General features: G+C 41.7%; 1 protein-coding gene across 4 annotated transcripts in view; it reads left to right on the top strand.

The window, feature by feature from the left end:
- Nucleotides 1–24,846, top strand: part of Kif13a (kinesin family member 13A) — a 164,499-nt gene that overhangs the window by 107,688 nt on the left and 31,965 nt on the right. For 3 of the 4 annotated variants that reach the window (XM_070024502.1, XM_070024503.1, XM_070024505.1), the window contains exons 10-23: nt 1,942–2,053; nt 2,412–2,624; nt 4,943–5,053; nt 6,872–7,006; nt 9,659–9,789; nt 10,544–10,630; nt 10,733–10,899; nt 14,964–15,177; nt 16,851–17,013; nt 18,061–18,201; nt 18,904–19,053; nt 21,231–21,392; nt 21,901–22,074; nt 24,128–24,279. In XM_070024502.1, the coding sequence (XP_069880603.1) occupies nt 1,942–2,053; nt 2,412–2,624; nt 4,943–5,053; nt 6,872–7,006; nt 9,659–9,789; nt 10,544–10,630; nt 10,733–10,899; nt 14,964–15,177; nt 16,851–17,013; nt 18,061–18,201; nt 18,904–19,053; nt 21,231–21,392; nt 21,901–22,074; nt 24,128–24,279 (2,112 nt within the window). Of the gene's footprint in view, nt 1–1,941; nt 2,054–2,411; nt 2,625–4,942; nt 5,054–6,871; nt 7,007–9,658; nt 9,790–10,543; nt 10,631–10,732; nt 10,900–12,176; nt 12,297–14,963; nt 15,178–16,850; nt 17,014–18,060; nt 18,202–18,903; nt 19,054–21,230; nt 21,393–21,900; nt 22,075–24,127; nt 24,280–24,846 lie in introns of all 4 variants that reach the window. The other variant, XM_070024504.1, reaches the window with a different exon arrangement.

Here is a 24,846-nt window from a genome sequence, read left to right on the forward strand (position 1 = left end):
TTGTGCTTTGTGCTAGACAGATGGTAATTGTACAAACAAGATATAGAGTCATTTTGCCTCCAGCATTTGGAGTCAAAAATGACATAAACTACTATTTTACACAATGGAGTCACTCATGGTAAGGATCAGCTTCAACCTGTACAATATAGAGTAGCCTGCAACAGGCCCAGCCTGACCTCCACTGTTGTCTTCCTTTTCTCTTTGTCTTCTTGAATACTTGTCTTGGCTCATGTTCATTTCCTCTCAAAAATTTTTCTTTATTATCTGAAATTCAACTCAATACAAATTTGTATTGAGGAAGAAAGAAAATGGCCATCTTCTATCCATTATTCAATGGTAGATAGTGGTTATTTATTACAAGCAGTACATTGTAGGGTCCAAGCATGTGGGAAGGGGTTAAAAGCAATTAAAACAACAATAAAGACCCTAGATAGATGTCTTTGTATTTAACATGAGAGTCCTAGAAAGGACAGTAAAAAGAAATCTTGAGATACAGTAGCCACATCTTTTTGTGGTGTGTGACAGGGTTCCCTTCATGTTTTCCAAAGATTCCTATGGAATACTCAAAGGGAGTGGTTCTGGGAGATAAAAGAATCCCTGGACAAGTAATTGTGAGGAACTCATTTATCAAAACCAATTTTTCGAGAATCACAGTACTGAGAGCTCTGAGAAGTCCTTCAAGAATGAAGACTATGCAACTTCCAGATCATCATTGCCAAACTTAATGATAACAGAAGTCCAAGTGCAGCATATGTTAAGATTCCCAAGAACAGTGTTCAGTAGGATCCATTTTTTTGAAAAACAAAACAAAATAAAACAAAAACAGTTATACATGACAGGCAGTGGTGTTAGTTACTTGGTGGTAGAATCCCCTAAAGCATATATGATGCTCTAGATTTATCCTCAGACCACCAAAGCATAAAAAAAAAAAAAAAACATGGTTATATGTTTATAAATGTTACCTACTAACCCAACTTTCTTCCTTCCTCTCCAGTCCTCTTCACTCCCTACCCTACCCAAGAACTCACGGTAAAAGATCTAAAGAGGAGGGGCTTCCTAAAATAGTACCTTTTTTTTTTCTTTTGACTAAGACTAAATAGAACTTGATGCTTTTGCTCATTGGCTGGTATCATGCCTCCAACCCCAACACTTAGCTTTTTAAATAATCTGCTATGTGGTATCATGCAACCCTCCTTGCAATCCTGTGAGATCTGCTTAGGCCTCTGTTTTTTGATGGCTAATTTTGTGGTCCAGTTGATTTCCTTTAAAACGTACTTTTTGGGGCTGGGAAGGTGGCTCAGTGGTAGAGCACTTGCCTTGCATGCTAGAGGCCCTGGGTTTGATTCCTCAGCACCACATAAGAAAAAAGAAAAAAGCTGGAAGTGGCGCTGTGGCTCAAGTGGTAGAGCACTAGCCTTGAGCTGAAGAGCTGAGGGATAGCGCCCAGGCCCAGAGTTCAGGCCCCACCACCGGACCCCCAAAAAAATAAATACATAAAAAATAAATAAAATGTACTTTTTGAACTCAGTGCACTGAGACATTACTCCAATCTAGATCCTTGGGAGGCTGAGACAGGAAGATCTTGAGTTTGAGGGTAGGCTAAGCAGCCCTATTTTAAAAGCAGTTAGCACTTAACTCACCCCCTCACCCCTCAGTACAACTCTCCTCTCCAGGTACAAAGAAGGACTTTTCTTATGGGGAGTCTAAATTTTCTCTTTCTCTCTCCCTTCCTCCCTCCTCTCCTCCCATTTGCGTTCTTTTTTTTTTTTTTTTTTTTTTTTTCCTCTTCTTGGCTTTTTGGCATGTGGATGAAGATTTGGTGATGCCGACTTTAGGGCCTTATTGTTCTGTGTATTTTAAACTTGTTATCTAGAAGAACTGTTGTGTTATGAAAGGAAAATAAGACATTCCATAGAATGAACGTTTTGTTTCTCTTGGCAGGTCCCTTACAACCTTGGGGTTGGTTATATCATCACTGGCCGACCAGGCAGCTGGCAAGGGAAAAAACAAGTTTGTGCCTTATCGAGATTCAGTCCTCACTTGGCTTCTTAAGGTAAGTTGTTGTCGTTGTTGCTCTGCTGTTCTTTGCCAGTTGAAAACTGGCTATATCCGTTGTGACCAGATAAGAGGTGTGTGTCAAGCTAGCCAAATGCATACTTTCAGCCAAATTCCCAGTCACCAGAATGCTCAGTTGCCTGTTGCTTTTCATCCTACTACAGTGTTGTTTGACAGGTGTCAGTCAGTCATAGCTTTGAATAAACCGGTCACATTTCTTCCTGTCATCACATTATCTGTGCAATGCGAACCTGTTCTCACAGCGCATTTTCCTCATGGAGTGCAATGTCATTTGTGCAGATTTATTGCTCCCATCCAATGGTCTTCCCCAAGATGCTGTTTGAAATGTTTTCCAGGACAACTTGGGAGGCAACAGCCAGACTTCTATGATAGCTACCATCAGCCCAGCAGCAGACAACTATGAGGAGACCCTCTCCACACTAAGATACGCAGACCGAGCCAAAAGGATTGTGAACCATGCTGTTGTGAATGAAGACCCCAATGCCAAAGTCATCCGGGAGCTGCGGGAGGAAGTAGAGAAACTCAGAGAGCAGCTCTGCCAGGCTGAGGTGAGACCAACACAGGCGCCCTCTCGTTGAAGTTCCTTAATTTGGTATTTCTTTTTTCTTTTTTTTTTTTTTACAGTTAACCTAGTTTAGTTTTTCTGGTTGTTTTTAGGCCAATACCTTCTTTTTAAAAAATTAGTTTTTTTTTAATTGTGAAAATACCATACAGAGGGGTTACAGTTACATGAGCAAGGTAATGAGTACATTTCTTACCAAGCATTGTTGCGTCCTCCTTTGTTTCCCCTTCCCATCCCTGCCCTCCCTCCCCCACCCCCTCACCCCCAAGCGAGGTCATGCTTGCATGCAGTGCTCCATCATCTCCTTGTGAGTCAACATTCTGATGTTTATTGTCATAGACTTTGCTCATAAGCATTGTGAATTGTCACCATGAATAACACGGGGGTCCTGCCGTAGCAACTTTCAGACACGGAGGCAAATGAGATCATTCCTGCTACTACCAAATTTGTTTGCTTCTCTAAAGCAGTGGACCCTTGAACTTCAAATGTATAATCCTCAGAACCAAGTTTTATTAACATTGTAAAGGCTGTGTTTCCACAGAGCCTTGCAGTTTTCATGGGAATCATTGCCTTGTTAAGTCATGGATATTAAACATTGTTCCTCATATTTAATATCCACATAGTCCTCCAAATAAGTGTTGGATAAGGTACTGTTTCATTTGAAATAGGTATGAGTTCTGAGCTAGAGGTGAAGAGCCTTACCTGAAGTCACCTGCTGCCCTGGGCCAGGACTTGGGTGTGGACCTGACCTGATACTTCTTTTTCTTTTTCTTCTTTTGGTGGTACAAGGGTTTGAACTCAAAGCCTCATACTTGCTAGACAGGTGTTCTTACCACTGATCCACAACTCCATCCTCTGTACCTGATATTTCTAAGTTCATATTTTTCACATCACTCTCTTCTGACTCCACTTTAATAGGTGGGGGAGGAGTAATGGCCTTTAATGAGCAGGTACTTTCATACCTTTTTGTTCACATCTCTGTCTTCTGCACTGTGGGTTCTGAAAGCACAGGAAGCCATGTTTTATTAATGTTTTCATCTCCAACCCCTAACACAACGATGATTTTAAAAATGGTTGAAAAATGCTTCCTTAAATGCCTTATACATTAGTAAGTGTTCAGGAAAAGTTAGGTTTTATTTTGCCTTAAAGGTTATATATCTCCTGATGCTAAGAAGAATTTGAAAGATTCCAGAAAAATCAAAATACTGATAAAGTTTAAAGAGTTGATGCTTTATCATTTGAACCACACCTCAAGCCTGGCATTTTTCTGATTATTTTGAAGGTAGAGTCTCATAGACTCTTCTGCCTTTTCTGGTCTTGGCCTCCCAAATAGGGTGAGTTACTGGTGCCCGGCTTCCCCTCAATTTTTTTTTTTTTTTTTTTATGTGGTGCTGAGGAATCGAACCCAGGGCCTCAGGCATGCAAGGCAAGCACTTTACCACTGAGCCACCTTCCCAGCCCCTCAAATTTTTTTTTTTAAAATTACAAGTACGTATATTTAGATTCTGTAGTCATTCTTATTGAACAAACCAACATTCCTGCTTCCTGATGATAGATAAATACAACCAAATGTATCATCATTCTCGCAGAAGAGTATGTTAAAATGCTCCTCATTTTAAAGTAAATGAAAAGAATCATTACCTTTGCTAATTTGTTAATATTAGGAAATATCTTGTTTCGTTTGTTTTGTGCCAGTCCTAGGGCCTGAACTCAGGGCCTGAGCACTGTGCCTCAGCTTTGTTGCTCAAAGCTAGCCCTCTACCACTTGAGCCAGAGATCTACTTCCAGAATTTTGGGTGCTTAACTGAAGATAAAGTTCTCATAAATATTCTTGTCCTAGCTTGTTTTACCACAATCCTGAGATCTCAGCCTCGTTAGCAGCCAGAATTACTGGCATGAGCCAATGGTGCCCAACTTAGAATGTGTTTATTGGTGGTATGCATTGATCTCTGTCTTACTGAAAAAAGTCTTCTTAAGAAACCTTTATTTTTCCCTCCCTTGATATTTCAAAGATGAACTTTAGCATCCTTTTAGTCTTTAAATGTGGTACTTAACTATGATTCATACAATGACTTTGTTACCATTTGTCTCATTGTCATTTGTGGCAATAGTATTTTTCTCCTTGAGACAGGTGATGTCCTTAGATTACTAGAGGTCTAAAGTCTGCTAACTGTGTACAATAATTGCTTCCGATAGACTATTGATACTTGGTTATGAAGGACATATGTCTGTTATGTAGGTATGTGTCTAACGTATAATGCTGCAACAATTTTGAAAGTCAAATGCTCTGGTTTTGTTTTAAAGGCCATGAAGGCCCCAGAACTGAAGGAGAAGCTTGAAGAGTCTGAAAAGCTGATAAAAGAGCTAACAGTGACATGGGAAGAGAAGCTCAGGAGAACAGAAGAGATTGCACAGGTAACCTGATACTTTGGGCCTTAAGTACTGTGATTCTCCTTCGTGTTGTCTTTTCCTGCCATCGTCAAAACCTCTTTCCTTCCGCTGACCCAGAGACAGCACGGATCAGTTTAGACACTGACTTTGTGTCTTTTATCAGTTCATAGTTTGTTCTGTGTATTGTCAGAAGTGGTCAGTAGTGTTGTGCTTGAACAGGCAAAGTCCATTTTGTGATGTTAGATCACTTGACAGTACACAAGATTGACAGCTCTTACTGGCAGAGAATTCATGACATACACTACAATAGCACTGTTTCAGTGTGTTTGATTCTTTGGGCTTATTAGAAGGTACTATGAGAGCTTTAATAAAATGTAAATTAAGGACTAATTCTGCAGTGGTGTGAGAGTGTGTTATATCTCTCTATTTAGCATGCATTTCATGAACATTTTAATTCTACTGATGGCTTGGAAATATTGGACCATCCCTCTCAATTAAAAAGTAGTCAGTGCACTTTGGTCCTATTTCTGCTTAGATGATTGTTTTTAATATATATTTTTTATTATAGAGATAATGTACAGAGGGGTTACAGTTACATGAGTAAGGTAATGAGTACATTTCCTATCAAGCATTGTTACCTCCTCCTTTGTTTTTCCCCTACCATCCCTTCCCTCCCTACCTCCCCAACTCCTCCCTCTCCCCCAGGTGATTCTTACAGATAACAAATACACACACTCTCCCTTTTCTATTGCTTTAGGGTTTTCCATAGTACCTGACACCATTAGGGAGTCTACTTACAACATATCTGTTTTTATGGTCTGTTTCCTGTCATTAGAATGAATATTCTCATGAAAGGAGGGGCTTAAGTTTTATTCACTATTGTATTCCTAGCCCTAGATCGGGACCTACTACATTGTAGATTCTATTAAATAATTCTTGAACAAATGTTTGTTGAATGAAGGAATGTATGAATTCATGGCATTCAACTATAGGTTGCCAACCTGCTCTTTTAACCATTTCCCACTGCCTTCTCGCCTCCCTCCCTCCTTCCCTCTCTCTCTATTTCTCTCTTTCTTTCTATGTCAGACCTGGGGCTTGAACTCAGGGCCTGGGTGCTATTCCTCAGCTCTTTTCCTCAAGGCTAGTGCTCTACCACTTTGGGCCACAGCACCATTTCTGGATTTCTTGTGGTTAATTGGAAATAAGAGTTTCACAGACCTTCTTGCCTGGACTGGCTTTAAGCCACGATCCTCAGATCTCAGCCTCCTTAGTAGCTAGGGTTACAGATGTGAGCCACCAGCCCCTCATTGCCTTCCCCTATTTGCTATATGTTCTTAGCTCCTCAAATCATCTACCACAGCTTGTGCTGTGATTCCCTATATACAATGCTGTACACCTTATATTTTTCTTACTACACACTCACTTCTTGTTGCAATTCTTTGAATGATTCAAGAGCTCTCTCAACTATACACTCTTTCTACAGCCTCCTTTGATCTCTTAACCCTTCATGATTTTCACCCTTTGAAGGCCTTCAGCTCTCTGTCTTCCTTCATGGCATAGTGTTCTCTCTTCGTTTGAATTCTGATTCTATGGTCTTACTCTCTGTGTGAGACTCTTACCCTCCTTAATGGCTGAGATGGTATCTGGCTCCCCCTTTGTTCCCCTGTGACTTTCCTAAGATGTCAGATCCTGCAGGCTCTCAGTAAACTTGGTTGAGCTGAGTAGAATGTGTCATCTCATTGGCATTGTCCCCAGAAACAGTGACTTACTCTTTCCATGGATACATCTTGTGAATAGAGCAACAAATAACAGTTCCCTGCTTTTGTCTATTTTTGTGCCCAGGAGAGACAACGACAGCTTGAGAGCATGGGGATTTCTCTGGAGACCTCTGGAATCAAAGTGGGGGATGATAAGTGCTACTTGGTCAACCTGAATGCAGACCCTGCTCTCAATGAACTTTTGGTTTATTATTTAAAGGTGAGAGAGTGTATAAGTGGACAGAGCTGCAGTCCTGAATCATTCACATAATATTCCCAGTTGAACCTAGATGCCTGTCTCCATGATCTTGTTTTTTTTAAATCCATCACAACTGGCAATCGTAAAACAAAGGCCAGGCACTGGTGGTTCACGCCTGAAATGCTAGCTGCTCAGGAGGCTGAACTCTTAGGATTATGGTTCAGAGCCAGCACTGGCAGGAAAGGCCACAAGACTCTTACCTCCAGTTAACCTCAAGAAAAATGGAAATGACACTGTGGCTCAAAGCAAAGAGCTCAGGGACAGCTACTAAGCCCTGAGTTCAAGCCCCATGACTGACAAAATTTAAAAAAAATTTTTTAAATGAAAATAGGTGCCATTGTCTCCCACCTGTAATCCTAGCTACTTAGGAGGCTGCGATCTAAGGATCCAGGTTTGAAGCCAGTTTTGGCAGGAAAGTCTGTGAGACTCTTACTTCCAATGAACTACCCAGAAACCAGAAGTGGAGCTTCTGGCTCAAGTGGTAGAGTGCTAGTCTTGAGGACAAAAGCTGAGGGACAGTGCTTAGGCCCTGAGTTCAAGCCTCAGAACTGGTACCAAAAAAAAGTAAAACAAAGGATAATATAGACTTTTACCATTGACAGTGAAAAACTCCAGTTGCACCTGAGCCTGGCAATTGGGGTAGATTCCCTGGGAATGCAGGCATCAGAGGGATGCAGATGGCCAACGGATAGTGTCCAGGTGATCCTCACATACAGAAAGCCCCAAATGTGCAAGTGTCAATGGCTCACATCTGTAATCCTAGATACTCAGAAGGCTGAGATCTGTGGTTTGAAGCCAGCTGGGGCAGGAACCTCTATGAGACTCTTTATCTCAAAGTAAACACCAGAAAACCATAAGTGGCACTGTGGCTCCAAGTGGTAGAGTGCTAGCCTTGACCAAAAAAGCTCAGGGATAGCACCCAGACCCTGAGTTCAAGCCCTGTGATTGACAAAAAGAAAAAGACAAAGAAAAAAAGAAGAGAGCTCCAAATGTGAGGTTCTGAGATTCTGGGTTCAGCCAACCTGAGAAGTTCTGGAGGCTCTCAGTTATGTTCTGAGTATAAGACATCTAAAGAGCTTACAAAGGTCCAGTAACTAAAGTAGACATCCTAGCTCTTCCAAGCCTGTCTTCTTAGAATAAACTTATGTCTTGAAGAAAGGACTGTTGCCTTCTAATCACCTCTTGCAGTCGTTATTTTGGCCTCATTATGCACTGACCATGTTGGATAGGTTATTGCCACAGTCCCTGGCTCTAGAACCTACTCACACTCTTAAGAAGAATCCAGGATTCCAAAGAACTATCTATGTTAATTGCATTAGTGCTAAGACTGTAGACAGTTTGAAATTCATTTGACTTCAAAAGAACTACAGCATCACACATCCACTATGCATTCAGTATGACAGAGCAGAGGCAAATGGCATCTTACTATTTTTATTAAAGTAGTTTTGACTTCTTGGGCCTTTTTAAAGGTTTCAGAAATGCCAGATTGCCAGACAGTCCTTTAGTAACAGCTGGTTACTTTATCAGTAAGCAGTAAGACATCTCAAACAAGATCTATGATTGAAAATAATATAGGGCATCCAATTGACCATTAGGGAAGGCATATCTAACCACACACACACACACATACACACTCATACTCATACACTCACAAGGTTATGGTAGTATGTAGAAATTATATGGAAGTTGGAAGGTTTAGGGACTGTGGCCTTGAAGGTAGTTCATATATACTGTCCACATACTTAAATGTGAATTACCTACTTATGAAAGGTTTCATGGACATTACTTTGTTCAAGATCCTGATCTTTCCCAGGAATATATAAAATGCAGTGGAGAATGAACTAGAGTTAATTAAGTACAGGACTTCAATGTGCTGTGATCTTTTCTGTTCTATTTTTCCCAGATTAAATATGGTACAAGTAGCCCATGACTTTTTGAGAGTCCATGAACCATCTTAAGATCTGTTCATGTAGGAAACAATTAGAGTGAAGAAATACTTTCTCAAAATCTTAATTTTAGAAGACCAAGTCTTCTCTGTTGCATAGGAAAATATAATTAGGGAAATACTATTCTCTATGCAACAGAAAAGTCTGGTTAACTGTTGTGAAGCAATAGATTAATGAGGGGTGGATGAACAGCGACGAGGCTACTGGTTGTGGTGATACTTGTGTGTTTGGGGTGTAAGTACTTTAGTTGCAGTAATCTGCACAGCCACAGCACTCATATGTTGTTGTTGTTGTTGTTTAAGTTAAGTGTGTTAAGGGTAAGCTTTTGAATTCTAATGATGCAGATCTCTAGCATGATTCTTTTGGGGGGGGGGGGCGGGCAGTCGTGGACCTTGAACTCAGGGCCTGGGCACTGTCCCTGAACTTCTTTTGCTTGAGGCTAGCATGCTACCATTTGAGCCACAACACCACTTCTGGCTTTTTCTGTTTATGTGGTATTGAGGAATTGAACCCAGGGCTTCATGCATACTAGGCAAGCACTAGTATGATTCTTTTTTATATATTGTCATGTATATCTTGTTAGGTTATTCAGAATGATTGTGATCAGATTTCATTGACTTACTTGTAAGTCTGGGGTTTTCTTTTTTCTTTAAAATTGTATTGTTAGGATCACACCAGAGTGGGTGCAGATACCTCTCAGGATATCCAGCTCTTTGGTATAGGGATTCAACCTGAGCACTGTGAGATTGATATTGCTTCTGATGGAGATGTCACTCTGACTCCGAAAGAAAATGCAAGGTAGGAGAAATAAGCAGCAACTTCACATTCCTTTTGTGCCTTCTTTTCAGAAAGAGGAAGCTACCTCTTTGTAGGTTTTTTTTTTTCTTCAGTTACATCAAAGTTCAGGATACACTAGATCTCTATGAGGTTTGCGATCTTTTTATACAATAGTAAAACCACATTTAGAAGCCTCTAACTCTTATTATTAATAAATACCTTTGTTGTCAGAGTTGAACTACTGCTATGAAGGAGTGGTGATTTTCATTACATGAGTTCCAGTGCTCACTTACAGTACAACTCTGAGCTTTAGAGTCTTATAGAGCTCAGGAACTCAGATAACACGACTATAGATGTAACTTACTGGAAAAATTAGAAGTCAAAATAATATCCATTATTTTCCTCCATCAAACTTTACCTTCTAACAAATTTACCTTTGATTAACAGGCTGTTCCCCCAATAATTTGTTTCTAACTTACCATCAAAACCTCCTTTATTGTGATGAGCTCTTCCTTGAATATAAGTCTTTTGATTTTTACAAAATTTGACCAGCTTTCCCTTTGGTGACATTTTCCATCTCCATCAGGATAGGTCTTAGTGGGGTGGCCATCAGTGACATCATGGCATAGACTGTTGTTACAGTGTACAAATCATTATTCCTGCAGGTATTAGTTGAGATATGTCTATGAAATGAAAGCTCTTTAGTTATCTCTGAGTGCCAGAGCAGAGTTTCACGCCCTTTCTTGTTCCTGATGTTTTCCTTTGTGTTCTTCAGGTCCTGTGTGAATGGTACCCTTGTGTGCAGCGTTACCCAGCTGTGGCATGGGGACAGGATCCTGTGGGGGAATAATCACTTTTTTAGGTAACATCTTCATGTGCTCTTGTATTTGCATAGCATTTTTTTCCACTTTATCTAGTGACGTGCAAATAAGTTGATTTTCTCTAATGGTGAAAACCCACACAGAATTAACTTACCTAAGAGGAAACGACGAGATTGGTTGAGAGACTTGGAGAAGGAAACAGGTCCCGCAGAGCATGACGTGGATGCGGCCAGTGAGGCTTCCTCAGAACCAGACTATAACTATGAATTTGCCCAGATGGAAGTTATCATGAAGACCCTGAATAGTAATGGTGAGACGCTAGCCCTGAATTCCAGCCTCCCTGTTACCAAGTATTAAGGCAGCATTTGGGGATGAGGACTATCCTCCAAGGATGAAGTTGAGGCTACTCTCAGGAACACCTGAGGAAATGAATTTGTGGACTTGGTCCAAGCCCACTGTCCCCCTTGAGTGTCCCTGCGGTACTGAAGGATCCCCAGTTTGAGCCAAGGAGGAACCCCAGGATCAGAGAGCCTGAGACAGCTTCTAACCGATAGTGTACTCGGAGAGCCTTTTGTTTTTCAGAGTTCAGCTCTGCCCTTCAAGAGTGACTGTCTCCTTCTACTCTGAATAAGTATCTCTGGGAGGAATTTGAGCAAGACTGGAGAATTGTCAGGTCTCTGTCATGAAACTGAGGATTCTGTAAAGATTTTGACCTTTTTTTTTTTTTTTAACTTATCTCTCTTTATGGACTTTTAGCCTCAGGAACCCTTTTATAAAAGGTAAAGACAAGACTTTGAAAATTAAGCATAGTGTCTTTATATAGAGTATAGGACCATGAAAAGAATATGATGTTACAAAAGAAGTTTGGTCATCTCTGTCCACACAGTGTTTCGATTAGATACTAGGCCTTTTGACACTGCTGTGCAAGGTGGGCTTTAGCTGAAAATCCAGTTGCAGGATGCCCCCACTTACCCACTAATGGAGAGGACTCCCAAAGACCTGCCAAAGTGGTGTTGAGTCATCAGAATCACATTAATGAGTATTTCACAACATGCCTGAGCAACAAGTCTCTTGTGAATGATCTTTCAGAAGCTCAAGTAGATTCATGTTGCGACAGGAAGTGCAAAGAGGGTGTGAGCTCCCAGCTCGAGAGAGAGGAGTATCTTAGTGAAGAGAGTTTATTTTGTCAAAAGAGGCAATAGAATTCTGGATAACTGTTCTTTAGCTCTGCAGACTATATACACACCAGGTATCCATTTGATCATTTATCTATCCCAGATCTCAGGCTTATCACATATAAGAGGAACCAATAAATAGCATTCATTAATTCCTCCCTCCCTTGACCCAGACCCATTAGAGTCTTTGGTGGCCTGTGGTATTAACAAGCTATTTCTTTGCATCCTGGATCTGGCCTTGCTCTCCAGTATTGACTTTTGTCAATGAAAAATGAATGGTTCCCTTTCTCTCCTTTTCCCCAATTCCACCAATAAATGGAGCTTCCTTCTGTCTGGGGTACAAATTGCTCTGACACAAGAGTTGGGGTGCTGATGGCCAACAGTGTTCACAGGGTTCCCCTCTCCTGCTTAGGTGGATTCCCGGTAGTAAGCTTGTCTGCCTGGTGGTCGTCCCCGTGGTGGTCTTATTTGAAGATCCTTTTCCCTCTCCTGTGGTTTCAGACGAAGCTCCTCCACAAACACTGGGACAAAGGTTATGAATGGACTGGTGTTAGCATGAGAGCTTGGCTGGTTTCTAGCAGTGCTGCTGATGGATGCTTGCGCTACATGCTTTGCCACAGTGTCACAGACATGCCTGGGAAGAAGCAGAAGCTTCATGCCTGACAGAGTTGCTCTACATTTGTGGTGGGAAACATGCCTGCCATGTCCCAACCCAACTACCTTCCTAGTGATTAAAATCCTTCCCCTTTTGTAGCCAACTGCATAGAGAAGGATGATTGCTACTGTTACTAACGGCTTTATTGCTCTTGAGAACATGACAGTTCAGAACAGCAGTGCTCCTGATAGAGTCACATCCATTTTCCCAGAAATACCCAAGAATAATGTGGTTTTGAGCCTCTAGAGTAAATATTGATCTACCAGCCAATTCATTTGAATTTAAAAGTTAAAAAAAATCCACCTAGTATCTATAAACAATAATTGCCTTCTTCCCAAGGGCTCATGATAGAAATTAGATACTCATCACTTCCCAATTTCAGTGCTAACTAGCTCTACAGGGGTGAACTAATGAGGAGCTAGCCAAGGTCATAGAGCCCATTTATTCCATTTAGGATTTAAAGGTTCTTCTTTTGCTTTGGACATCTGGGAGTATAACTTTTAATACTCTTTCCCACATAAATTTTCTCCTACCAGTACTACTACCACCACCCTTCCTTCCATTCGTTGGATGGGAGATTACTTTGAGCTCATTTCAAAGACATCTCCCAGGGAAAGAATGAAGTAATGAAGAGGGTGTATTTATACCACCAAAATAACATTGTCCTTTCTTTCTCCTTAAAAGATATTAACTCTTTGGTTTCTTGGCTTAAATACCAGGCTCACTGCATTTTAACACTGTTCATTTGAAAGGAAAGTAGGCTAGGGTGTATCTCAGAGCCCTGAGTTCAATCCCCAAACTAGGCAAGAGAAGAGAGGAAGGGAGAAGAAGAAAAGGAAAGTGAAGCGGTGAAACAAAGCTGGGCAATCTCCTAATATCTGACTGAGTCATTAGAGAACAGGACAGATGATCCTTAGCTTCTGTCCCCTATTATACAGTCAGATTGCCTTGCCAATTAATTAGGATGATCTATTAAAAAACATGCTGGATAGTGGCAAAGGGTTCAAACTGATTGATAGGAGAGAGAGGTGTTTTAAGATGTCTCTGACAAAGGTATTTTTGGGAGCCCCTAACCCTCTGCGGGGGCTGTGGTGAGTCTCAGGAAGATGAACCTGAGAGTGTGCTGGGGCCATCACAGGCTCAGAAGTCTCTGTTGTTCTCTCTTCCATCTCTGAGCCTGGTGCATAGCAGTTATACGGTATCATAATAGCAAGCATGAGGCCAAGTTCAAGCCATTCCAAAACAAACAAAAGGAATATTTCCATGCGATGATACATTCAAACAGTCTAGTCCCTCTACTGAAACATCACCAGTAGCCTTTGTGTTTCTCACTTTTATTGAAGCAACTCACCCATAGAAGCACATCTTGTGATATTTTTTTAAAGCCTCTTTTTTTGTTTTGGATTATTTAACCCTATTTAAAGTTACGTTTTTCTCTTACCGCTAATATAGAAACTTGGTGTAATTGACATATTTATTTTATACACTAATGGGGGTATTTTGAAAGTTGGTCAGTAGCCATAATAAGGTTATATAAAAATTCCTCCTGAGGAATACCTCCTGAAACTGAGAACTAATGTGTGGAAAGACAGGCCAGATGGCACTGAATAGCAGGCAATTGCTATTGCCTGAATTGCATGTGTGAACATGCAAGGAGGAAAGTACATCCCAGGCATCCCCTCCCAAGCCCACCAATTGGGGAGAAATATTCATTGTTGTGGTGGTTTTCTTCTCATACCCTCTAGTCTTTCTAGCTTACTGTCTTCCTGCAGTCTACTTATTGAAGGAAGTTGAAATTTTGTTTATGTTGCCAGTGACCTAATCTGTCTCCATGGCATCCCACTGATTGGTCTAACTAGTTCTTTGGAGTCAAGTCCCGCCATGTACCACAGCTACCACTAGTGTTTGTAGCTACTCCTTTGAGCAAGAGCTGTTGGCATGTCTGACCCTGCTCAGCTGTGTGCATGGGAGGGAGCTCTAGATCTGAACCAATATGACACCAGAAGTAGGATTTTGTTATTTTAACAATTGCACCTGAGAAATTGCCATAACCATATGCTCAATAAATAATACTTTCGAATATATGCTATGTTTTTTAAGTTTGCTCCCACCATAGAGAAATATAAAAGTCATGAAACTTGTGACGAAAATCCTAAACCTTTTGTCATAGACCAGAACGCATGTTAAATGGGCATAGAAGTAACTGCGGCACAAATCCAGTCATGCCTACTTTTATCAATGGGGCTGCCTTAGATTTTATAGAATTTTTCTTCTCATGTATAGGATCACCTCCCCTTTTCTTCCATCACCTGATAGTAGAATGGATTTGGCAAGCTGAAGAAACTCAACAGTGGTTGTGGAGAGAGTTTATCTGAAATGTTAGTAAAAGGATACAGGATTTCACCTCTGAGCCCCTCAAGCCTCTGACATGAAACACATACTGGCTGGCAGGCAATGATTCTGGTTGGAAAAAGCCAGGACAGAGTTCAGTGCCCATGTGGAGACCTGTCTTATCCACCCGTTGCTTTTCTTTTGGCTCACCAGACCCAGTTCAAAATGTAGTTCAGGTCCTGGAGAAGCAATACTTAGAAGAAAAGAGAAGTGCCTTGGAGGAGCAGCGGCTCATGTACGAGCGAGAACTGGAGCAACTCCGCCAGCAGCTCTCCCCTGAGCGGCAGCCACAGAGCAGTGGGCCCGACCGCCTGGCCTACAGTAGCCAGACGGCCCAGCAGAAGGTCACTCAGTGGGCGGAGGAGAGGTAAGAATGGCAGGCCAGCAACCCAGAGATAAGGTCCAAGGCCCACAGCCTGATGAAGACCCATCAATGGGGTCAAACATCACAAAGAAGGAAATTGTAAGTCAGGCACCAGTGGTTCATGCTGCAATTCTAGCTATTCAGGAGGGTAAGATCTGAGGATCATAGTATGAAACCAGCCCAGGCTAGAAAGACTGTGATATCCTTATCTCCGATTAAACACCCAAAACCCGGAAGTAGAGCTGTGACTCAAGTGGCCAAATGCTAGCTTTGAGCAAAAAAGCTAAGGGACAGCATCCAGGTCCAGAGGTCAAGCCTCAGTACTGGCATACAAAAGAAGGGGGCTACCTTGCTCATATAATTGTAACCCCTCTGTACGGTATTTTCACAATAAAAAAAACAGAAGGGGGGAAAGGAGGAAATCATAGTCCCATTTCTGATTTGATACTTGGCTTTTCCTTTCATAAATATTTTTCATCCTAAATTTGCTGTAGTTAAACACCATCTTGTTCACAATCCCATTCTTTCTCCTTCAGTAAAAATGGAATCATGTTAGAAAACTTATGACAGTTACTGAAATAGAAGACATTTGAATGTCTTTAACAGGGGGAAAAAAAACCCTCCCCATTTTTCTTTTTGTAATTTACTTGCAATTCTATTTAAATAAAATTTAGGGGTGAGATTCTTTGAAATGTGAGTTTTCAAGATTTATGAGTTTAGCCAAATGCCAATGGCTCACACCTGTAATCCTAGCTACTCAGGGGGCTGAGATCTGAGGATTGTGGTTCAAAGCCAGCCTAGGCAGAAAGTCTATGAGACTCATCTTCAATTAACCACCAGAAAACAGAAAGTAGAGCTGTGGCTCAAAGTGGTAGAGCACTAGCCTTGAGCAAAAGAGCTCAGGGATAGTGCTCTGGCCCTGAGTTTAAGCCCCATGACCAACCCCCCCCCAAAATATGTATATATATATATATATATATATATATAAAACTTTAATTGAGCATGGTAGTACATATCTGTAACCCTAGACACTGAGCAGTTTTTATGATTACATGCTTTTTGTGTTCTCCCCTAGAAAATATGTTCCGGGGACAGGATATCCATTTCATTCATTGAAGTATCCCTAGTGCTCAGAACAAGGTTACATGTTAGGTATTTAGTGCTTTCTCTTTGTATTGATAGTATGAAGTTACTAAAATAATGAGCACATATGCGATTGTTAAGTATGCCAAGTAAGTTGATGAATTGTTTAATGGAGGACATGACTATGGTGATGGGTCTTGTATGGAAAGTTTTGTGGAGAAAGGAGGATTCCAAGTAAGCATGAAAGGGGTAGGGTTTGCATATGTGGAGGGAAGATAGGAGTGATTGTGTCGGTCTTTCTTTTTAGTGCTGAGGTGGAGCCCAGGGCCTTGCACATGCTGAGTGTGCCCACATCCACTAAACTACACTCCAGCCCTGGTAGGAGGACATTTAGCCAGGAGAGTTTACATAAACGGGTAGAAACCAATGGAGAGGGGTTAAGGTGTATTTTGGGAGATTTAGCAGGTTGTAAGAGAACTATTTTGTTCAGAAAGTTATAGAGAGAGGAATAGGGACATATTAATTGTACAGGGAAGGATGTTGCACGGTGAACATAATTGCCTTAGTTCACTTCCTTTTCTGCAATACCACAGGGATGAACTGTTCCGGCAAAGCCTGGCAAAACTACGAGAGCAGCTTGTTAAAGCAAATACCCTAGTGAGGGAAGCAAATTTCCTTGCTGAAGAAATGAGCAAGCTTACTGATTACCAAGTGACTCTTCAGATTCCTGCTGCAAACCTCAGTGCTAACAGAAAGGTAAGCATATCTGTAAGAAGAGGAGAGCAAGAGGTACCCTAGCAAATACTATAACCTGAAGTCCAGGTGTTTACCCTTGGTAAGCCCTCCTGTGTGCACCTCCCTGGGTAGGAAAGCTGTCAAAACAATAAACAATGCCCTCCCATTTGTCAGAATATGCAGAATCATGGTGACTTGCTAATTTTAAATGCTTTCTTTGAAAGAGTAGAACTAGATTATAAATAAATAACTCTGTCCAGTGCCAGCTTTTTCTTGCATGTAAATGTCCCCTTCTGAAGTGAGGATATGGTAGGTGATTTTTTTCATATAGTACCTTTCTGAGAGTTCATTCTGTAAGAAAGGAAGATAACTGTGGTGCTTGTCTTCATATTCTTGGCAGTTGCTTGGAAGGTTCCTGTCATTTAACATGGAGAAATTTTTCTGAAAGGGAGAGTAATTTTTCATTCATTATTTTTCTGTCTAGAGAGCAAGACTGTAGGCTTAGACATGTCACAAATACGTTACAAAATTGAAAACCCCGGTTTGTTGGGTGACTTAGTAGTGACTCAGGGTGATTTAGCTGGTAACTTAGTTGTCTAAGTCCCTTAGGCATGGAAGTATGCATACTTTGATATTCTTTATATACAAGGGTACTGTTAGAGTTAAAAATCTTACAAGATGCTTACAATAGGAAAACCTGGAAAGACACATGATAGAATGTGTGGCAGATATATTTGATGGATTGCTATGTTGTCACTAAAATCATATTTATGAAGAATGTTAATTGAGAAGAAAGTGGTTCCAATTTAAACAATGGAGAAAAGATTGGGATGTGAAATTATATTGTTACTTGGTGTGTTGTGAGAAAAGGGGCATGTATAAATATAAATATATGAGCTCTAGTAATCAAAAGAGAAGTGACAGGAAGTGGTGCTGTGGCTCAAGCGGTAGAGCGCTCACCTTGAGCTGAAGAGCACAAGGGCAGCACCTAAGCCCCACGACCGACAAAAAAAAAAAAAAGAGAAGTGACAGTAATGTCCATTCTGTACGTCTCGTTTTGTTGTGCAGAGAGGTGCAATAGTGAGTGAGCCCGCCATCCAAGTGAGGAGGAAAGGGAAGAGCACCCAAGTCTGGACCATTGAGAAGCTGGAAAATAAGTTAATTGATATGAGAGACCTTTACCAAGAATGGAAGGAAAATGTTCCTGAGGTAAAAGAGACAAAATTCAAAGGAAATTTTGTTAGACTTAAGAGCAAAAATCATAAATGATGTAACCACTATACACGTGCATTTACACACACACACACACACACACACACACACACACACACACAGTGATACTTAGGACATGTGTATTAGGCATGTAAGATAAAATGGTCTTGACAGGAATGCTAAATGGGGTCGGTACTATTTACATGGAGAAGAACAGAATGAAGAGCACACAAAGCAGATTCTTATTTGGCTTCATTTTTTACCTTGTTCTAGCAAAATGAGGTGGGATGAAGTATATGGACACTGTTTTGTTTGTGACTTGCAGAATCAGATTTGGTTGGTGCCAGCCTGGATTTCATATTCATTCTTGGTTGTTCAGGCGCCTCTAACTGTGATCACAGCTGGGGAGGTTTCTAAGTCATTTGCTATGCAGAACCTGTTTTTCCTCACATCAGTAATAGGAAGAAGACTTGCAAAGTTGAGGAGGCAAAGCACAGGGAATGCACTGGAAAAGGCTGCAGGCGGGGCGGGAGGGGGAGGAGGAGGCTGAGCACAGCACTTGGGCATCACATAGCTCCTCTCTTGACCCCTGTCTGTGTTTTATGAATGGACCTGATTCTCAGTTTACTTTTTTATTTCTATAGTTATATTCCTTTAAACTCCTCATAATGCTAGTTTTTCACTGCACCTACCACTCAGGCAAAGAGACTGTATGGGAAACGAGGCGACCCTTTTTATGAAGCCCAAGAGAATCACAACCTGATAGGTGTGGCAAACGTGTTCTTGGAATGCCTGTTCTGTGATGTGAAACTTCAGTATGCAGTGCCTATCATTAGCCAGCAGGGGGAGGTAAGTGAGGGATGCCGCCGCCGCGAGAAAATGTTCCAGGCTCTCAATGGGGGTGTGTGTGTGTGTGTGTGTGTGTGTGTGTGTGTGTGTGTGTGTGTGTGTGTGTGTGTGTGTGTGTGTGTGTGTGTGTGTGTGTGTGTGTGTGTGTGTGTGTGTGTGTGTGTGTGTGTGTGTGTGTGTGTGTGTGTGTGTGTGTGTGTGTGTGTGTGTGTGTTTTAAGTGTGTTGTTTTTTTTTAAGCTTTGTCTTAAATAGACCTGGAAAGTAGGGCACGGTGATCTGTGTGTGGTAACCCTCTGGAATGTTCTGCTCTAAGCTAATGGCCAGTATTGCTTTTCTCCATGTTAAAAATGCATACAACTTATCTGGCAAAGAGATCCAGAGAGTAAGGCCCTTGCTCAGGGCTTTTTAACTTGGGATCATAATGGACTCTGGGTATTCTGTGAATTCCCCTAAAATTATATTTTAAAAAATATATTGTTATTAAAAATGCTTGGACCACCATCACCTAGCTGATTTATCTTCTTTTTTCAACCTTCATATTACTTCCTCCAAATTTGTCTAACTTATCAAATGTCATTGACCAATTCCTCCTACATCCTTGGTCCCAGTGCCAGTTGCTATGTGATCTACCTCTAAAATAGCCTTCACTCTTTAAGGTGACAACAGCACAACCAAAACTGTCATGTTTACAATCATAGATTTATCACAGACTCAAACTGGATAGTGAAAGATAACTCCACCAATGAAGACACTCCAAGAAAGCAACTCAGAATAATCCCTATTCTTGAAGTACAGTTCTGTGTAAGCTGTAAGAGGAGCTGTATCTACCAACTCCTATTCAGAGACCTGCCCCTATAATGGGAAAAATGTAATGCATCTTTAATGAAAAACAGTATTCTTGGAGCCCAATATGGTGGTATCTGCTTATGAACCAGCACCTGAGAGATTAAGGCAGGGGGATCTTGAGCTCAAGGCCAGCCTGAGTTACCAAATGAAAAAGCATAACTATTTCTTTATCCTGCTTCCATCCCTAGTCTGAATTGCATAACATTTTTTGTTTTTGCCAGTATTGGGATTTGAACTCAGATCCTTGCCCTTGCGTGACTTACCTGGCTGAGGCTCTACAACTTGAACCATGACTCTAGCCTGGTTTTTTGCTGGTAGAAATTGAGTCTCATGGACTTTTCTGCCTAGGCTGGCCTTAGACTGTGAATCTGCAGATCTTAGCCACCTGAGTAGCTAGGGTTTCAGGTATGAGCCTCTGGGTGTTTGGCTTGCATGCTGTTCTTGATTGCATGAGCCCAAGGGGCTCATAAACCTGGTATTTGGTTTACTATTGTAATTACAGTGCTTAGCACAGTTCTTGGCACCATCAATTCTCAGTAAGTACTTGCTGAGTAGATAGGTTAATCCTACACATACTTATCCTATCCCTATACATATCTGTGTCCACAACTAGTTTATATTATTATTATTGGTTTTTTTTCTTTGTTTTTCTTTTGGGGGGGTCCAGTCGTGGGGCCTGAACTCTGGGCCTGAGCGCTGTCCCTCAGCTCTTCAGCTCAAGGCTAGCACTCTACCATTTGAGCCACAGCGCCACTTCCGGCTTTTTTCTTTTTGTTTATGTGGTGCTGAGGAATGGAACCCAGGGCCTCAGATATGCAAAGCAAGCACTCTACCACTGAGCCAACTTCCCAGCCCCTTATTATTGGTTTTTGACTTCTCCCTGTCTTTCTGCAATTGACCGTGAGTTTTCTGATGGCAGGACCCACAACTTTATCTTGATGTCTCATTGAGACTAAGTGTCTGATCAAATGAAAAGGTTAGTGAAGCATTTGACCAAATGAATATATAAACAAACATAGATATATAAGCAAACATGGGGAAGGGGAATTTCCAGGTAGAAAATGAGAGTTGAGTCTCAGCGATTCCTACACTGACCTGAAAATGGGTACAAGTGAGGATATTCCAGGAGTCAGGTTGCAAGGAGGCAAATTCAGCTCAACGCAAAGCAGGAAGGTTATGGAGGCAAGCCATAGGAGGGTGGGTTTCCCATGGTTGGAGATGGCGAGGCAGAGCTGCAGAGCACAGAGCTGCTCAGTGTGCTTCTATCTAAAGTCAGTGTGGCCTGTGGGATGCCTTTGAACCTCAAAGTGCTCTGGGTCTTTGACCCAGGTTGCAGGGCGTCTCCACGTGGAAGTGATGCGTGTCACAGGAGCTGTTCCAGAGCGTGTGGTGGAGGATGACTCCTCAGAAAACTCCAGTGAAAGTGGGAGCCTGGAGGTAGTGGACAGCAATGGAGAGATCATTCACCGAGTCAAAAAGCTGACATGCCGGGTAAGTGGAAGCAAAGACTTTTTACTGTTTCAGCGTTTTACCAAAGCATAAGTGAGGTTCTCATCCAGCATCATACATCTGCTGTCTGACAGCAGATAGAACTTTCTCTAGAAGGGTAAAAAAAAAATGTATTTGCATGTTTAGTATGAGCACCATTTTATTTCCAAATATTTTCAGTCTCCTGGTGGCTAACAGAGTCAGAAGCATCTATGTATTTACAAGGAGCCTATATTTCAAGGTGCATTGTGTTTTTCAAATAAATGTTCCATCTATATCAGAAACTTATTCAGAAATTTCACAGGGGTGTGTGCATCTGTTTTATGGTTAGAGAATGATGGTGCAGATTTCATTGTAGACAGGACACTTCACGAGGTGGCGTCAAATGGATGTCTGATTTAACCCATCACCTCTTCAATTTGAAATAACAGGAAGTAGAAAATAATGTGGAAACTAATATGGCCTTCACAGGAATTGTATTTCACTTTTTTTTTTTTGCCCCTCTTTTCAGGTAAAAATTAAAGAAGCAACTGGACTCCCCTTAAGCCTGTCCAATTTTGTCTTCTGTCAATATACGTTCTGGGACCAGTGTGAGTCTACGGTGGCTGCCCCGGTGGTGGACCCAGAGGTGCCATCCCTGCAGTCCAAGGATGCGCAGTATGCGGTGACCTTCTCTCACTGTAAGGTACATCACCCAATGTACTGCGGGGCCAGGTACAGCGCAATGGGACAGTAAGGCTTAGTGTGCCATAGAGCCAGGGTTCCACTCCATAGTAAGTAGCAAAGCAATGACTATAGAGAGAACTACATTGAGGTTTTGACTTCTCCCTGTTTTTCCACAATTGACCATGAGTTTTCTGATGGCAGGACTCACAACTTTATCTTTTTTTCTTTTTTTTTTGCCAGTCCTGGGGCTTGAACTCAGAGCCTAGGCACTGACCTGAGCTTCTTTCTGCTCAAGGCTAGCACTCTACCACTTGAGCTACAGCGCCACTTCTGGCTTTTTCTATTTATGAGGTGCTGAGGAATCGAACCCAGGGCCTCATGCATGCAAGGCAAGCACACTACCACTGAGCCACCTTCCCAGCCCCACAATCTTATCTTGATGTCTCATTGAGACTATGTATCTGATCAAATGAAAAGGGTAATGAAGCATTTGACCAAATGAATATATAAACAAACACGATAAATATATAAGCAAACATGGGGAATGGGAGTTTCCGGGTAGAAAATGATAGTTGAGTCTCAGCTATTCCCATGCTAACCTGAAAATGGACATAAATGAGGATATTTTCAGAAGTCAGGTTGCAAGGAGGCAAATTCAGCTCAACACAAAGCAGGAAGGTTACAGGGGCAAGCCATGGGAGGGTGGATTTCCTGTTGCATATGGAGTTGTGTACAGTTATGAAAATGATTAGAACTTGCAAGTTTTTCCCATGAAGATTTTTGTTGAACATACTATCTTAACTGGACTGTGTAATCTCATGACAAATTCAAAAATTTTAGAACTACAGAAAATGAAACATCTCAACCTCTAGTCTTCCTCCTCAGAAACAAAAACATAAGTGAGTTTGCTCACTTTCTCTCTTGTGTTTTGGGGTTTTTCTTGTTGTTGTTGTTGTTGTTGTTTGTTTTGGGAGGATCAGTTATGGAGTTTGAACTCAGGGCCTGGGCAGTGTTCCTGTGTTCTTTTGCTCAAGGCTAGTGCTCTACCACTCTAAGCCATAGCTGTGTGCACACATTACTTCAGATGGATGCTCTACCTCGTGAGCCATGCACCTAACTCCTACACAGAACTTGTTTTAAGTTTTTTACAAAAGTGGCTCACGTTATGCACATTGCAGCATTATGGGCTTGTAAACATGTAAGTTGCAGATATTTCCTGTTTTAAATGCAACATAGCATTCTAAGCACAGCATACAGTACTAATTCTTAAAGACAATATAAAATGGAACCTGTGGACTTTAGAGCGAACTCTGGCTGGATCGACTGTGAGAGCGAACTCTGGCTGGATCAACTGTGAGATATCACCAGCCTTCTTGGCTTTCAGTTGAGACTGTCAACAAGTCACTTCTTAAAGATCAATTCAAAGATCAGGATGCTCTAGGCTCTTTCTTGTGTAAATTGTGCCTATTCTTTCTGGCTCTACACACAGAGCCATCTGTGTGTTTTAGAATGAGGAATTGGGGTGGGAAAGCTTCAGAGCAACAGCATAGATCATGAAGATAACTCACAGATAATTTAGTTTTGGTACTAGTCTATCCATGGCAAGTCCGTGCCAGCTAAGCAAGCCAGACTGCTACCGTGGAACTGAGAATGAGCCAAGAGTGAGAGAAGCAAGATCCAGCTCTGCAACTAAAGCAAGAAATTATACTGAAGACAAGTCGCATTCTCCAGTTTTCTCATTTATGACAGAAAGGGAGGTTGAAACCGAATATGCTGGTGCATGCCTGTAATCCCAGCCCTTTGGAAGGCAGAAATAGGAAGAACATGAGTTCAAGGTCAGCATGGACTTTATAGCAAGACCCTATCACAAAATGAAATTAACTTGTCTTATAATTGTCCCTCCAGATCAGATGTTGTATGGTTTCCTGTAAAATAGAAAAAATAAGTTTAAGGTTGAGATCAAGCTAATATCCCCAAAGTAAATCTGTCTGTAAGTAAAACTTGGAAGGCAAATTGCACAGACTCCTCCTGCATAATGCTTGCTGTGTTCTCCTCCCTACCCCTCCTCTCAGGATTACGTGGTGAACGTCACAGAAGAATTCCTGGAGTTTATTTCGGAGGGAGCACTGGCAATTGAAGTGTGGGGCCACCGGTGTGCTGGAAATGGAAGCTCTATCTGGGAAGTTGACTCTCTCCATGCAAAGACAAGAACGCTGCATGACAGGTAAGTACTTGGCCTTAGACCCAGGGTTGAGACTGGCACTTTAACAGTGATTAAGAATACAGGCTAAGCTGGGTGCCAGTGGTTCATGCCTGTAATCCTAGCTACTCAGAAAGCTAAGAGATCTGAGGATCACAGTTCAGAGCCAGCCCAGGCAGAAAAGTCCATGAGACTCTTATCTCCAATAAACCACCATAAATCCGGAAGTGGCACTGTGGCCCAAGTGGTAGAGCACTAGCCTTGAGCTGAAGAGTGGAGCGACAGCACTCAGGCCCAGAGTTCAAGCCCCATGACCAACAACAATAACAAAAAGAATACAGGCTATGGAGCACCCATGGCTCATGTCTATAATCCTATGTATTGAGGAGGCTGAGATCTGAGGATCATGGTTTGAAGCCAGCATGGGCAGGAAAGACTATGAGACTCTAGTTAACCACCAAAAAGCGAGAAGTAGAACTATGGCTCCAGTGGTAAAGTGCTCACCATTAGCAAAAGTGCTCAGAGACAGTGCCCAAGCCCTAAGTTCAAGCCCCAAGATAATCTCAATCAATCAATCAGTAGGACATAGGA

Source organism: Dipodomys merriami, unplaced genomic scaffold (genome assembly GCF_024711535.1).
Source record: "Dipodomys merriami isolate MVZ:Mamm:240054 unplaced genomic scaffold, mDipMer1.0.p SCAF_16, whole genome shotgun sequence".
In the NCBI taxonomy this organism is placed as follows: domain Eukaryota; kingdom Metazoa; phylum Chordata; class Mammalia; order Rodentia; family Heteromyidae; genus Dipodomys; species Dipodomys merriami.